The 16,978-nt window shown below is 43.9% G+C and overlaps 1 protein-coding gene across 1 annotated transcript in view; it reads right to left on the reverse strand.

The window, feature by feature from the left end:
- Positions 1 to 2,258: 2,258 nt before the first annotated feature.
- The window catches only part of LOC116381717 (heparan sulfate glucosamine 3-O-sulfotransferase 3A1-like), a 31,345-nt gene continuing 16,625 nt past the window's right edge, over positions 2,259 to 16,978 (reverse strand). Inside the window, exon 2 of the mRNA XM_031844089.1 lies at positions 2,259 to 5,277. Within this exon, the coding sequence (XP_031699949.1) occupies positions 4,656 to 5,277 (622 nt within the window). The 3' untranslated portion in view covers positions 2,259 to 4,655. The remainder of the gene's footprint in view (positions 5,278 to 16,978) is intronic.

A 16,978-nucleotide genomic window follows, 5' to 3' on the forward strand; every position in this document is an offset into this window, starting at 1 on the left:
CACAAGTGGGTGGCGACCGGGCTCGTGTGTGCGAGCGGTTACATGTGACACAGTGTGAAGCCGCGTCTGCATGTATCTACATAAGTGTGTGCACTTAAAGAAAGACGCACCGACGACTCCGGGTGTGCATGAAGGCTCTCCACGCTGCCTTCTTCTTCTCCTTCAGAGCAACTTCTCTGATCTCCTCACTCCATCATTTTACACGGCCTACTAGATGCTCATGGCACATCACATGCAAGTACACACACACACACACACGCTCAGAACCTTGTTTTTATAAAGTGCTGGCGGGGTTGTTATTGCACAGCCCACCCATCTCTTGCCACGCTCCAGGCCCAGAGTTGCGTGTATGGAGAAGGGGGTCTGGATGAGTGGAGGTTTTGGTGGCTTACTTAGAGTTTAAAGAGAGGGGGGGGGGGCTGGGGGGGCAAGCTAATTGTGCACAGGTGACTCCACACAGGTGCTCTGGCGTCTATATACGTGTGTGTTTGTGAGGGAGAATGATGCCGTATTGATGGAATAAGCCAAAGAAGCATTACAGGGGGAAATATGAGAAGAAAGAAAAATGCGGATCAAAGAGATTTTTGAGGCTACCAGAAATTCCTGTCTTTCTGCAGCAGCTCTCCCCCAACCTCAAAAAACCCACTACATGCGGTCAGCTGTTTTTCAATAGACAGACTTCAAGTCTCCCCCCCCCACCCCAGGTCCCTAACACTGGTATTGAGCCGAATGCTCTCTGACAGGGTTGATCTGTGCGCCGTCCCGGAGCAGATGTTGGCATTCCATTTTCTCTTTCATACTTTCAAACCTTCAGGGGATTGAGCGGGAGGATGAAAATGGTCTGTGTTTATTAAAGTGTGGAACCGTCTCTGAAGAGCAACCCCCCCGCCCCCCCCCTCCGCTGACCCACTCAGGAAGAATAAACAAGCAAATTGAACAAGTCAACAAATGGACATCGGCCTCCCGTTCCCTTTCTGCTCCCACGACTCAAAGCCACGAAACCTTATCGACGATCATCGTGAATGCGCTTCAGAAATTTGTCGACTTTTCAACAGGTTGCCTCCTCTCGCCGTGGTTCGTCTGCCGAGTGCCTGTCGGTGCAAATTTCTCAAATCCGTCAGCAGACCGCGCGGAGGGAGAAGGCCCGAGAGATTCCTTTAGCAAAAAAGAAAAACAAACAGGTGCAGCGGGAGGAGGAAAGAAAAGATGGAGACGGGGGAGAAAATGACAGCTGGTCCCTCCAGGCACCAGCTGTCATTGATTCACTGTATATACACACCATTACATTAAGACTACAGTTATTCTGCACAGTCACGGAGGTGTTTGCTGTTTCAAGCTGTCAGTTTGTACCATCCTCAGGAGGAGGTGGAGGTGATGTGCAAGAGGTGTGCGTGCTTATTGCTCGGGAGAATCAGTCAGGCCTAGACGGGGCTTGTTATTCAGATTAATCAACACTCAAAATATACACAGCCTGCGTATGTAGCTGCACTTCAACCACTTCAGTTAGATGCTTTTCTACCATTCAAAAATGATTTCTTTAATCTGTTAATGGCAAAATCTTCTTTAAAGCATGCCAGATTAAGCATGGTTTTAACCTTGAAGTAGTCGCCCCGGAAGTATTTTACATTCCGAGGCATTTCTTGCAGATTGGTTGCTGTGGGACATTCATTAACCTGAACAATCGACGATCGGGCTGTTGGGGCGATCGGGCGAATTTCTGGCAAATTACAAATTTTGGTTGATCGTCTTGTTTGTGCAGATCGATGATCCCACTTTCCAAATGGTGTCCACCAATATATACTGTATAACAAACTTCGTTGTGGGCTTGTTTTAACATGTATTTTACATATTATCTTTATCTGTAGAACCATGTTGTCCGAGCAGTCCTGTCCATATTATTTTGTTTCTTCCCATATAATTGAAAGCCGTTCTGTCTTTTTCTTTTCCGTCAGCATTTTGGGCAAACCTCCATATTGTTTGAATAAAACTTACCGGGAGTTCCGTTTCTGTGTGAACACCAATGTTGTGACCGGTCGATCAAACCCTTGGTGAGCAAACTGTACATATGTACTGTATGCACATCCTAGTTTAAACACTAGCTGCAGCCTAAATCAGGTGGAATTATCTCCGTCTTAACCTCTTAGCACAGAAACCAATACTTTACCATTTCTGCCTGTTCTGTTAGTTACAGATCTTACATTCACATCGTCATTGTAATCTTCAAAGACGGCCCTGAGGCCATGAACAGAAACCACTATGTAGCTTCTGCCTGTTTAAACTTGCCATGCACCAAGTTAAACTAATACTTTTTGTAATAAATGCGTTTTCTATGGCGGATGGGCTGATTTGATTTTCTTGACCCGTGACTCTGATATTTTTCTGTCTGTGGCCCCGAACCATAAAAGTTTGACCACCCGTGATGTTACCTCACACTGTGTAATGTGAGTTAACAAAACATACAAGATTAATAACATTGTATCCCCAGCTTAAGTAGTACACGGTCTGAATATGTACTGTGTGTGTGTGTGTGTTAGTTTTGTTGTACGCTGTGCATAAATGATCTTCTTCTACGTTAAACTCTACGTGTTAGCTGGAAGGAATAAGAGCCTTTCCAAGCCAAGAGAGTGCCACTCCAACTTTCTTGACAATGTCCCCCCAAAACAAGCCGCCAGGAAACCTGTAATAAGTCTCCCAGATTGGAAGCATCGTTTCTTTGACGCTCTGCCCCGGAGGCTGGACCGAGATAGGCAGAGACAATATGTGAAGGTGTAACCGGAGAGATAGGAAAGCGCTCGTATGATTCAGCAGGAAGCTGAGCTTGCTGGAATGACTCCCTTACGTCGTGGATATGGTACGCTATCCTGTTAGTATGCATGCATCTCTGAGATGGAATCATTTCCATGACAAATATATATTTAAAGGCCAGTATAAATACAATATTTATATTTAGCATTTTTTTTTATTCAAGGAGTGCCTTAAAAATCCCAACATCTTAAGAAAACAACAGTCAGAACAGCACAATTAGATTGGTAATATAACCCCCCCCCCCCCTCAAACAAAAATCTATATTAGGCTCCTCTCTGATGCTCACACCAAAACACAACATGGTTTTGAGTCCTTTGAGGCACATCTGCTTTCAGAGAGTGACTCACAATACAAGTAGACAGAAATTAGGAACACAACTCGGCCATTGTTCTCGTGCTCCCCGGGTTTAAAAACACTTCCACGCACACATCGCCTCGAGGCGAGCGAGGCCAGTGACATCAAGTGTATTCAATTCACAGGGAGGCATGTTGAGGAAATTTGAGTCACAGTTCGCGAAGGAGTCGCTGTTGCTTGAATAACAGCGAATGCCGTCTTCGCCTGTAACTTCATTAGCTGAAGGGCGGGCGAGCGACCCTCGAAATAACAAACTCACAGCTCTGGCACTGAAAGCTACGACGAGACGTTCCCACGCTGTCGAGCTAATAGATACTAGAACGGACCACCTGAAAGTAAAATGAGGATAGCGTGTTTTTAGAATAAAACAACAAACAAAACTCTAAAGGCATGGGAATAATAATAATTAGAGAGCAAATAATCTCTGAGGAGTTATTCAACATACATACATACTGCTTGTGTACTCGAATAAATACATTTCAAAAATACATATATTTTCATATTCTTTTTTTTTTTTTGCTAGAAAAATGTTCAAATTTTGAAAGCAGCTATGTATGTTTAAAATATGGCATTAAAACACTGCTTTCATCAAAAGCCCCTGGACACAATGTGATTTCACCCATCTTCTTAAAGAAGCACTGCATACAATATGAGTCACAGCCGAGGACTCTGAACTGAAAAAAAAAATAAAATAGTGCAGGGAGATATGACGCGACTCCTTCAACAACTCAATGTTTTCAGAAGAAAATATCTCCTTGATTGCGGATTAGAGGCAGCTCTGACGATGAAAATGTAACAGTGAGTTATTGCATATCTGGGAGCCACATATTGCTTAGAGTTGCTGCTGAGGACGGGGTACTGGGAACACTGTTTGGGGACTAAAGTCAGAATATTTCAAGAATAAAGTCCCATATTTTGAGAAAATGTCAGATATTTTAGCAAAAATAATTTAAGATATTTTAAGAATGCATTTTGGTTGTTATATTCTCGAATATATATTTATATATCATGTGAACTATTTTGTAAATTTAAAACAAACTATTAAATACTTAAATTTGAATCTTATATTTGACTAGAATAAAGTCTAACAAAGTCATATAACAAGTATGAGGTAAGATATTTATGAGAAATCATCGTAATATTATAAGTATGAATCATTTTATAGAATAGAATAAGTTATGATTTCAAGAACAACTTAAATGAAATAACTGCATTGGCCTGGATAGATTAGCATGTCTTAGCATTGCCCGACTCGCCATAAATAATATAAATATTTTTGCTTGCTAAAACACGGTTTGTACAAAGTAAGTATTGTGCTATTCACAAAATATTCTAATTATTTTTCATAGATTTTACAATTGAATTCCTTTAAAATTGTAATATTAGACAAGTTTCTGGTAAGATTATGACTTTTGTTGATAATATTATCTTCCCCCCGTAGAGTGCTCCTCATACTCCGCTACAGCAGTTCCGACAGTCCTCAGTGAAAAACACATTCAGTCATCCCAGCCAAAAAAGCGCTCCGTCATCTGGTAGAACTTCATGTTGAAGGGCCTGTAGAAGTCCCGTAGCCTCTGCACCACCTCTGGGTCAATGTTGGGGTGGGTCCGCCCTTTGGTTTTGCCCAGGCAGTGGGGCTTGCTGCTGCCCTCGGCCTTCTTCAGGCACGGGAAACCCTTGGTCTGGTTGAAGTAAAAGTGTTTGTCCGTGATGATCCTCTTGAGCCCCAGGAAGTCCTGCACGCGGCCCAGCTCTCCGGCCGGGTCGCTGATCAGCCGCTCGCCGCTCACAAACAGGATCTGCTCCATGGGGAAGTACTGCAGCCAGTTGTCCAGGTGCTTGGCGTAGATGCCGATCTGGATGGCGCTCCACGAGGTGTCGATGAGCCCCGAAGTCCTGTTTTTGAAGGTGAGGCTCTCGAAGGAGGGAATGTCGGGCTTCTTGGACAGCGTCTGCGTGTAGTCCGAGATGGCCCTGGTGACGGGGTCCCTCACTACCACGATCAGCTTGGTGTCCCGGGACATGGCAGCGATCCTGGCTGGAGCCTCTCTGGTCACAAAGTAGCTGGGGGTTTTCTCCATGGTGATCTGGCCCTCCAGAGTCTTAGGCATCAGCTCCCTGAGAGGAGAAAAACAGAAAAAAAAGGAAGTGAGATGTTTGTTTGACCTGCACTCCTGACTGAACTGTCGCAGTTGTACGGCCGCTCTTATTACAATAAACATTACAACTGGACAGCTATGTCATCAAAAAACGTTGAATCCAATCAATCCAGAATAACACTGGAAACAGTTAGTTTGCAGAAGGTTATTTATTTGATCTCTATCAGGTGTCTTTGAGCTCAATTAGCTGCCAAGAGGTGTGACCAAAATGTTGATTTGCAGTTTTGGCGCGGCACCGTGCTCCGGATGTTAAAGACATTCTTGTGGTGATGGTACGCAGATGCTGCCTCAAGTGTTCCTTAATGTAGCCCGAGGGCTTATGAAATCAAGAAGGGGACTCCCCTGGGTCCATTTTGAAAGGGTGTATTCTTCACCATCACATGGCGAGAAAAGAAGAACGTCAATCTCTACATCAAGACTATAGCGCTGCTTCTAAAATATTGATATTTGAGCAAAAAGGCACTCCCAGCATAATTGATCTCCTTCCTGTCTTTCGCTTGTGCCAACAAATGGTGCAGGAACATCAGAAAGGTATTTTAGTATTGTGGTTTAACGATTTGCTGTTTGTAAAGCGCTCCACACACAGAAACTATGGTCATAGATTGGTATTTTAAATGACTTCACATCCTAATGAAGAGTACAGTAAACTTTAAGACAACCTCTGTATTATCAATTATATGTATCATATTATATGGAGCTTGAAAGCATCATAATGCAACTCAATTGCACCTCAGTTAACGTTAGCCGTTAGCTCGGTTATTTAGCCAAGCAGGACCGTGCTGCCCACCGGCTGCTAACAGCTCACGTTAACTAGCTCTCCTAGTGCCGATTTCAATACGAATTTGTTGTTCACAATGCGGCATTATCAGGGGAAAAAATAAGCTGAACGAGTGTTCAACAACAGGTTTGTAGTACTAGACTGCACACGTGCAGTAGCGATCACGCAGGAGCTAGAATATAGAAATGATAAAACGGGATATCCGATTGGTGCATAGACTCGCAGATACCCGATCCAGGCTGTATCGGAGGCGTTTCAGATACTGGTGTCAGAGCAACTCTACTTATAACATTAATTTGGAAAAATCTCCTCATATGTGCTTGAGTCCTTTCAGCCAGAAACTCACAAAAAACACGGGAAAACCAGCGGATCCATTCGGCCACGCCACCCTTCTTCTTCTACTCCTCTTTCTCTACTTTCCTTCTGCCCAGCTGCCTTCAGGACGGTGACCTTAAGCAAAGCGGGTAAAAGCAGCCCATGAATGATTAACGCGCCCTCCCTCTGCCATTTAGAGCCTCTGCAGAATACGGCTTTAAAATTCACCAAAGTACAGAATGCAGGCGTTAATTATTCATCTGCTTGGCTGCTGCTGCTTAAAGGCAGGACCGGCGCTGACAAAGTGGCCGGGCTGCTCCCAGGGTAGACGCAGTTTGCCACCCGTGACAGAACTACTGAGACCCTAAAGGAGGGAGGTCCTCTGAACAAACAAATAACAGTGCTCTACACTCCAGTCTGTTCACAGGACCACGCGCTGGCAAGCACGAGGACGTGTTGTCAAAGTACCGCCTCTCCCTTCTTACCGCCGAGTGTCTCTTTCTGATGTGATGGGCACCGTTTCTTTTTTCCTGCCTTGCAGAACGAGGCTGGTAAACAATCGTGCTCCGTTTAACATACACAGAATGAGATGAGACAGAGGGCACTGACATCTTTGCAACGGAAAAAGAGCTTAACACAAACAGAGCGCGTTCATAAAAGACACCAGCTGTCACGAAAAGGCTGCTTTCACAAAGGGCTTTCCCCCAACAACAAGTCCTCCGAAGTACACAACTAAATACACACGTTTTAAACTGCCCTCTAGAATGACATATACAAGCTTTTTTTGATCTGAGGCAGCTATGTTTGGTTAGGTACAAAAATGACTTGGTTAAAACAAACCAACAATGGCGACGACCGTATTCCAACATGGCTTTAAACTCAAGGCTTTATAATGGCAGTTCACAAACCAATGGGTGACATCACAATGACTACGTCCACTTCTAATATACAGTCTATGGTCAACACTCTTTTAAGGAGACGATATGGAACAACAGTTATGACAATGAAACCATGTCAGAGGAGGAATCCCAAACTGCTGAAGAGTCACCATTACTGAGGTGAGTGCGCCAGCTTTCCTCGTGGCTCTATAAAAAGCTGCCGGTTGAGCTCAACATATGAAGTGAAACAGATCTAAAAGCCATGAGTCAATACCTTCAGGCCAATGTCAAAACACATCCATGCCATGTGTGGCTGAGTGGACCTCCTCTGTGATGAACGGATCACGAGGTCAGCACGAGGAGGGACCCGCAGGAAACGGTCGATAAGTGCAAGACCCGCAACACAGGTGCACTGATGTCTCGACATCCGCCTGACCTCCGGAGTCCTCTCAGTATCGGCGACCTCTCCTACAGCCGTGTAAAGAGCAACATGGACAAGGCTCCTTTCCTCTCACGTTAGCTGATGCCCAATCGCCCCCGAGAGCCCCGAGTGAGGCTGTATAGTGGTGCTTTAAAACAAACCCAACGCCACCGGAGACTGCAATGTCTGCTAAGCTGACACGTCGATAATAAAGAACACAGAGACTAATCATCGATAGGGAGTCTTCCTGAGCGCCTCCCGGGCGATGTCAGCAAAATGCTGATTTGGGATCCGCTAGACTTCAGAAACAGCCCGTGCAGTACCGCAACTTTAGGATTCAAAAAGAGAACATTATGGTTTTATGAAAGAAAGAGATGAGCCCGTACGAAAGGAAGCATCCATATTTGATGGCGTGCGTCAAGCTCGTTCTGCGGTCAATGCACTCACAGCGGTGGTGTGTCGGTGCGAGGGCACTCCGGGGGGATATCCAGGGTCAGTGAGGTATGTGGTATGGTGTGCAACATGAAGACGGCCATGTTTGGGAGTCCAAGCACAGTCATAAGTCATAAAGTGGCTCATGTATCCAGGCTGATGCAAATTTTATAGTTATTGGGAGAATGGTTTCAGGTTCATCTGTGGAGTGCAGCCTTAGGAAACAGATACTGATTAAACGTCATTTAGTTCTGTTCATTAGGCAGATTACATCTAAACATGTATACATGCCACTAATTATTAACTAGTTATTATTTATTCTCGATCGAGCATTGCACTTCTATCACATTATTGGACTCGCAATAATAAAAAAAAAAAAGATGCAGCAGAGTTATCAAATTCATATTCCACTCGTTCTTCCTCTTCTCCTCCTCCAGAGATTTGGGTTATGTTAGCTGCAGCTAATGTAGCCTCCAGCCTTTAGCCTCAAGGAAGAGATGAAGAGTGCCCTCCACACCTGCAGATTCTTTCATTTTCAAACGTGTACTTTCACGTTACTTGAGGCAATTTAATCACTTATCAGCGTAGCTCTTTTCAATTATGCAACGGTGCTCCCAAAAACCTGTAAACAGACTTTGATGTGTGAATGCGGCACACTTCCCCTTTAATAAAAAGCGTCCAAAATGTGTGTAAATAACGAGCTCTCTGGACCCAAGTTGACGTCTTCAAATTATTCATTTTGTCCAAGCAAAAGTCGAAAACGTAAAGACATTTTTTGGTAAATCGAGTTAAATTAAAGTCCACGTGGTTCCTAGTATCTATGACCTGACCTGAGACCCAGGTCAGTCTAATCAGGTAGTGTGTGCGGTGGGTCCACCGCATTTTGATTTAGGTGCAATTATCCTTTGATCTCTGTGGATCAGGTCCGACTGTACTCGGGTCTCCACGGATCAGGTCTATTAATTCATGCATGTCCTATTTGTGTAGATTTTTTAGAAAGGGCTTGCTTTGGATTGGTTCCAAAATGTTAAGACCCCTAAAGCTAATTGTGAGATTTGAGTTGGAACCTGGACAATTTTTGGCATTGATTTCCAAACAAATCATATCGTTGATTAATTTTTCCGTGACCCTTTTTACAGGTCTACAGTAAGTGAACCACACTGGGGTCATTTCTTTCTATTCTGCAGGAGACGCATGCAGCGTGTTCTAATGAAACTTTATTGGGAGGGTAGGTGATGTAACAGATGACCAGCTGTCCAAGTGCTTGATATTTACTGCAGCTCCAGAACCGGCTTTGATGTCTTCATCATGCTGCTAAAATACGACTCCCTGAGCACACTGAGGCATGAAACACAGGCAGCGGGATCCACTCACGAAACAAAACACAGACCCAAAACCCAAATAAGAAACACGGCACATGAACCCCGGCCCGCCTTTAAATCAAAGTCACTGCTTTGGCACGTACATTTGAGTATTGCAGAGAGTAAGAAGACAAAATCTCTGAACGGGTGACGAAGAAGTTTAGAACATAGCAAACAGCTTGTGTACACCACAGAACAGAACAGAACACATGCTGTAATTGTACGTCATTCCTCTCATATGGAACCAACTAGCTCGTGAAGGATGCCAAGACTCATTTAGGCAGCTCTATTCCCCATTTAAAAAACCCAAATCCAACGTACACAGTAATGCGCAGTACATCACTCAATGTGTCCTTTGTAGGCTCATCTATAAAGCAACCACTTTGGAATAAAGGGCCTGACGCATCACTGCTTTCGTTTCCCTACTGAGAGAAATTTTACTCGCAAACTAACTCAACTCTCCCCTCGTATTCAGGCTGTGACTCATGTCTGCCTGCTATATGAATGCCAGAAAAAAAGTCTGAATGCGCCATAAGGTCTTATTTACTGTAAATCGGGTGCACGCATAACATGACAACATGACATATGAATTAGGGAAAAGTAAAAAGCTAACGAGTGATCGGCTCTGAACGGGCCACTTTCTGGTGTTGTCCCGGGCCTTTCAGAAAGCGGCTTGGATCTGGGCCAATGTCTGTCAATTGACGGGAATTGTAAAGACATAGAGGCAAGTGGGCATGAGTGCTGTCCACTCCCCCCCACAAGCCTTTGATTCATTTTCCCTCCTCCAGCAGGGAGCCCTGGTAGGCATAACTACACTCCCCACAGTGTTCCCCTGCCACCACCACCAGATAATCTTGTAATTGGCTCAATATTTCTGCTGTTTGCAGGCGAAGCAAAGGCCAGCGCCGCTCTCGGTGGCTTGGACTCACCCGATATTTTCCAGGTCAGTGGATGCTAGTGGAGGTCAAAGAGAGATGAGAAGGAGGAGGAAGGGGGTGATTTAGAGTGATGGCTGCTGGGCGGTGAGGTGAAAGCCCACCTCTCTGAGCTCGGGGCTTTACTGCTCTGCGAGCCTTGTGCAACAACACCTGCCCCGCAGGCCGCAATCGCAGACAGCGCTGCTGCACAGACAGTTAGAAAACACTAATGAATGACAAAATAACACGTTAGCTAATTCACATTTTTTAAGGGTGGCCAGTGCAATGTGGCCTCCGTCATCATCTGAGATCCACTTCATAATGCCGGGATGAGAGGTGTGAGCTCCGCGGCAGCAGTCGGTCCCAGCCCGGATAATCGTCCGTTTTATGATCCCGACAGTCTCAGTCCTCCAGGATCAGCCAGCCTGACCGTTTCTTTCCCCTCCACTGGATCCTCATGTACTGTGTCACTTTTGCCTGCACACCTGCACTTTACAGCTCTAAATCCCCCCCCCCCTTCTCTCCTGGACAGTTAAGTACTCCTCCCACATGACTACACAGGATCACTGTCGTCTGAATCGCAAAGCTTCAGTAACAGAATTGAGTATCTTGACTTTTTTGTTGTTGGGACTAATACAAAAAGGGCAGACGGGGCAGGATTTCATTCCCACAGAAGGCCGTACATGTTGCGATTTCCCTCCCTGGTTCAATCATTGAAATCACCTGTTGTTGCTTTTGATCGTAATAAAAGCTTGCACGCTCTCAGCTGCGCTTGGTACACGAGTAGAGAGCCCTGTTTTAGAGGAAAACCTCAAATTTCTCATGGGAGCCTCATTAGTTTTCATCACACTGATCAATTCTGACCAAATTCTGACTTTTCTTTACATGAAACTACATATAAGAACATAGTAGGGACGCTTCGCATGTCTAGGTTCCTATGTGGCTTATTGGTCCAATCCAAAAAAGAAACATCAAAGCATTATCTACGAATCATCTTGTGTACTCAAACTATTTTGATGCAACCTCGAACGTTTCAGGTTTCCTTTCCATAATTAACTCCCAGGTCATCAGCAGCTTCATAGTGAAGCAATGGACATAATTCTAAACGGTGAAGAAGGGGACATTGTCCCAAAAAATAGCTGGAATAGCGGCTGTGGACGGGAGCAGCCAAAAAAAGTAGTTCGCAGAACACGGGAGTCGCTGCTCTACCGCTGCCTCGATCGGTTAGTTAGTTTGTGTTATTGTGTGACTAACGGTCAAAGTGAATATGAGGATTTGAATACATAAGGAAGCTAAGGGATGCCATAAATACCAATGGACTTCTTAAAGAAACTAATTATGTCTTTGCTAATGAAGCAAAAGCAAATTCTCAAGCAATTTGCACTTGGAGTTAAGTAGACATTTATCCAAGGTGGGCTCTTGGAATAAAGAGAGAAATCAGAGTGGTACATGGGAACTGTAGGGGGTCGGAAGCAATTTTGAGAGACATACAATTACTAGATAAGAGAGTCATTTATTCTTGGAAAACAACAAGGGAGGACGGTCTACTGTTTTCCCCTGGGAAACGACATGCTTTTGATAAAGGGTTAGTGGGAAAGGAGAGAAACCCAGCACGACACTGGGGACACATAAGATAACAATGTCACTGCGGAAGAAAAACTTTGAAAATGTCAGCATTTTAATAACAGGAAATTCGTTGTCAGATTGATGATTGGGCGTGTTTCAAATTAGACGAAAAAGGGATGTGAATGGGTTTCTAAAGCTTGTGGTGGTTCCATCTGGCAGGAGAGCAGGAAATTAGACTGCAAATGGAAAAACTTGTTTAAAGTTAAACCTCAGTGTCGTTAATAAAACAACTTTGTTAAAAAAACTTCCCGCTGATATTAAAAGACAGAGACAAGTGGGAAGCTTTGTGGAGGATGGAGGAAGCCTGCTGTCCTCCCTTAAACCAAGATGGAGGGAAAACTAGAACGGAAAGTTAATCTACAACACAAGAGTTTAGGGAAAAGTTACAAAGCCCCACAAAGTTGTGTTGCCCATTCTCACTTACCTTAAGATTCAGTCACATTGGCTTTTAGCTGATGAAAGCATTTAAACACTATTTTCTAGCCTCAAACACTACTTGAGAAATAGTGCTGGCCTGTTGCCCGTTACCATCGTCATTCATCACGGTTGAAAAATGTCTGCTTTTTCCACATAGGCTCAAATATTAGAGTCCTCATAAATAATGTCTGGAAAGAACAAAATAAATCAGACCTATATGCGATTTGTTTCTGAGTGAACTTGATTATAAATAGAGTACAAGAATAATATTATATCATACACTGTAGTAAAAAGGGTTTTTTCTTGTATAAATAAATCTTCCCTGATGGACACTCGCCTTACCACTGAGTTTCCCCTCCTTTTTTTCCCCCTTTTCCATACAACGGGTATGCGATTTAGTAAAACATTTATAGAGTTAGCTTTGCAGTATGTTCTTATAAATGTATCAGCAGTATTTTTAACAGAATACTTCTATTCTTCCTCCTTGGTGCTGAGTGGATGTTCCCGGGTTTATTGCACAAGGATGGAAAAGTAAGCTTTATCTTTATGGCAACACGCTTGTGAATTATTCACCCTCTCTAACTGTGGTGGGAGAGGGAGGGAGGGAGGCAGAGAGGCTGCAGGAAGCTTCCAAGCCGTCTGAGGCCTTTTAGACGTTAGCGAGCAGATCCAGACTGCATATCAGCAGAGAGGACAAGGGGGTGAGGTGTGGAGTGGGTGAGATGGGTGAGAGTGACGAGGGGCAGAGAGAGAAAGAGAGACCTAAAATAGAAGAAATGAAACAGGCGCAGACAGAAATACCCCATTTACAACTGGCATTTTATACAAGCGGATACTTTTCCCCCCACTGTAGCTTTAATTAAAGCATAACAGGATGCGTTTAATTATCACTAAACACAATGACTTTGCAGACATTTGGTCATAAACAAAAATAATACTGACTCAAATAGTTCCGGTATCAAAATCAAAATCAGAATTTTTTGCCAAGTATGTTTGCACATACAAGGAATTTGACTTGGTGATTGCCGTACGGCAATAAACTCAGTGCAATAGTATAAAGACATAATCGGTTCTTGGTATCGGGACTGAAAATATCCAATTGGTGCATTCCGGAGGGAAATTTGAATGTCTGCACAAAAATTCATTGGAATCCATTCGATGTCGATATCAACGTCATGCTGGCGCAGGACGGGATCACCAACCTTGTAAGCTTCTTCCTCTGGGGAACACGAACCGTCGGTACAACATTTCATGGAAAGCCATCCGATGTTTGTTCAGATATTTCACTCTGAAGTGAAGCACGGAGCGACCAACCGAGTGACATTGCCGTCCCTGAAGCCAGGTTGTTACTGTGGCTTAAAAACAAAAAGGTTGTGCTACTTACAAATTGCAGACCAACTCTGACTGCCGTGTGCCGTAGATAATGCTCCCCTGTATGTAAGAATTATTTAAAAGCATGTATTCCCTGGTTCTGAGTCTAAATAGGTCTCCTGTAGCCGGAGGGTGTTTATTTTCTCTCAATTTTCTGTCAAAACTTTGCACAAATTATCTGTAACATTGATGGTGATACAGTGATTTGAGTGAATTATAAAAAAAAACACATGTGGCTTAGAGAAATTGTGTAATTTTACACTTCCCCAGGTGGTTTGAGCAATTGAATTTGAATCTGTCCACAATGCTTTTACACCTGGATTTTCACACGGATGGGTGCAATTACATCGACATGTGATCGGCCGAGATGCATTTCAACGGCAGGTGTAAAACGTGCCCGAGTTAGCTGAGAACCGAATCTGATCATTGCCTGGAGAGTCTGGAAAAACCCACACAAACTGAAAGCGAGCCAGCTGAGACGAGGCTATATTTTGCATTTGGTGATTCACGTTTCACAATTACTATAACCACTAAATATAACCCGTAACAGCAGCTCTGGGTTGTATGCATGGGGTGTATGTATCCTTCAAGGAGGATTCTCAGACACGGCGCGCACATTACTTTTTCATATTTCTCTGACCCACTTGTTCAGAGTTACACGGAGTTTGAGGCAGAGCGTGTGGAGATGACACTTCGGCGGGATCGGCTTTGGCAGCGGCTCAATGCCGTTTTTTTCTTTCTGCCAAGTCAGTTTTTAGGGTCTCAACAGCTTGTGGGAGATAAGACACCTTAACGTGGGCTTAATGCTGAAGCTCATTTTCAAGGTATTGTGCTCCTTGAATGTTCACTTACATACTGAAGGTGGCTTCATTAGGAAATTCCAAGTGGTCTTTCTATAGCCCTCATCCTTTTCTCTGTAGTTTCTAGCGTGGAAATAATCCGAGGGAGAAAAATGAGCCACTTGCCTCAAACGGAAACCATTTCAATGGGTATTTAGACTCTACATTCATACATTCAAGCCTGATTTGAATACAGTTTCTTTTTCTTTTTTTTTTAAAAGCACTGTGTCAAATGCATGCAAGTAAAATTAAATGTGAAATTGTTCAGAGCCAAATGGAAGGCTTTGAGGGGACTGCTCTGCGATAATTACCCTCGACAAAAGGCGAGGGCTTTTGTCTTTGGGACCATTACCATGGTGATTTTCAAGCTGCTGAAACATTCAATATAAACATTTCAGTCTGCTGAATATGCCACATAGACTGTCGCTAAACAGATATCTGTTATGAGCCACATTTCTGCTGGCACAGATCCCGCCTGCATGTGTGTGCCTCCACTGTAAGACGGGCAGCGACTCAACTATTAGAGCTCAGAGGGGGGGGGGGAGAAAGACATAAAAGCTTGTGATTTAAAAATGTGAAGGCTAAAGTCTGATAACTAAAGCCCAGCTTCACATCCTTCTACGAACATGAAATGATGGGCTGGCAGAAAGACAATCCTTTCCCCAGTTCCCTCTTTGTAGACGGCGAGACACTGGCACCAGCATTCCTCCTCAGCAAACACTTAAACCATTTGACATTTTCTCTTTTTATTGGGGGGGAAAACACCCAAATGTTCCACCTCTTGTGTTTGTTGGTGCGCTGCACTGTCATCTTTCTCCTTATAGATTTTTTTTGGGGATCTTTAATCAAGGAAACAGCCCCACAAGGACGTGGTGGTGTTTTCTAATCCGCTCTGCCGTATCCCTCAGCTCTCTTCTTCTGTGATCTGATACGTCGTCCGATCGGCGGCTTATTAAACAGTCTCGTTAAAGACAGAGATGAAGGTTTCATTATAGTCAACGAAACGTCAGCAGATTCAAGAGCTCCTCTCATGTACACGAAACGCGTTTGGTCATAAAACTCTCGGGAACGCTTTAAAAATGCAGTTCAAAAGTTTGGCCACACCTTGAAAATGCATTAAGCTCATCAATACAATACGGCATTATTCATGCAGCAACGTCCGCCATCGTTTACACGCGTGTCCTTATCAAACGTTGCTTCATGAACCGATCATTCTGTAAACACCCTGAGACAGGGGGGGGGGCAAAGATGAATCACAGCTTGTTTAAAATCCTGAGTTGCTTTTAACTCTCACTGGTTTTGCACTGCATCTGTTTTCCATTATACCGTAAGTGGCACGGCGGCAGGAGTCGCTACGGCTTGTGTTTCACCAGAACGGTCCACTAGCATCCAGTACGGAGCTCCTGTAAAGATGTCAGTGTGAGGGTCAGCTAAAGGGAGGAGCGTTTAAGACGTCTCCCCAGTCGTTCACAGTAAAGATAAGACTACACATATGTTCTTTTGTCAGCAAATCCCATGAAAAGTCCCTCAATACTTCCTGATTCCCCCATGCTGTCTGTGGCACTCCATTCCAAGACTCATTTGGTTTCTTTCAAAGATGTGAAGCAGAAAAAAATCTGGCATTTCTTGGGGACTATTTTCAGCTGGAGTGCACGATAGTTTATGGCAGCAGGGCGGCGTATGTAGGATTGATTCCAGATAAACTCTGTGGCTCATAGATCAGGCAGTTATCATACACTGAATGTAATACACCGTATATATCCAGCAAAGTTGATTCTTACATAATCCACGTAATGGTGAACCAGAAAGTACGAAGAGCGACAAAACTCTGCGTATGGAGAAGGTTGGGATGGATGGGGGGGGGTCAAAAGACATCGGACTTTCACCCGGGAGTTTGCGTCCCGTGTGAGAAGTCAACGTTGATTTATTTGTCACTTCCATTCTTAAGAAACACCACTTCTGTAGTTATTTTAAAAAAACTACAATCTTTTCAGATGAAAAACTTTTTAGGAGGATCAATTCATTGTTGTTTTTAGTCTTTTCATGGAATTTTATGACAATAAGACGAAGATATAATATTACCAGCCATATTTTTTAACTAGAAAAAGATATATTTTGGGGATTCAATCCAGGGGAGTTTGAAAAAAAGGATTTAAGGAAGGCTGAGGAAGATCTGGAGGTGGTGGCATGACTGTGTGTGTGTGTGTGTGTGTGTGTTGCTGCTACATTATACATTCGTCTGTGCACATTTCCACAAGACTGAAATCTCGTGGAGGTGTCATCCTCAAAAGCCAAATCTGAATAT

This window comes from Anarrhichthys ocellatus, unplaced genomic scaffold, assembly GCF_004355925.1.
Source record: "Anarrhichthys ocellatus isolate YVR2014 unplaced genomic scaffold, GSC_Weel_1.0 scaffold4, whole genome shotgun sequence".
NCBI classification, from domain to species: domain Eukaryota; kingdom Metazoa; phylum Chordata; class Actinopteri; order Perciformes; family Anarhichadidae; genus Anarrhichthys; species Anarrhichthys ocellatus.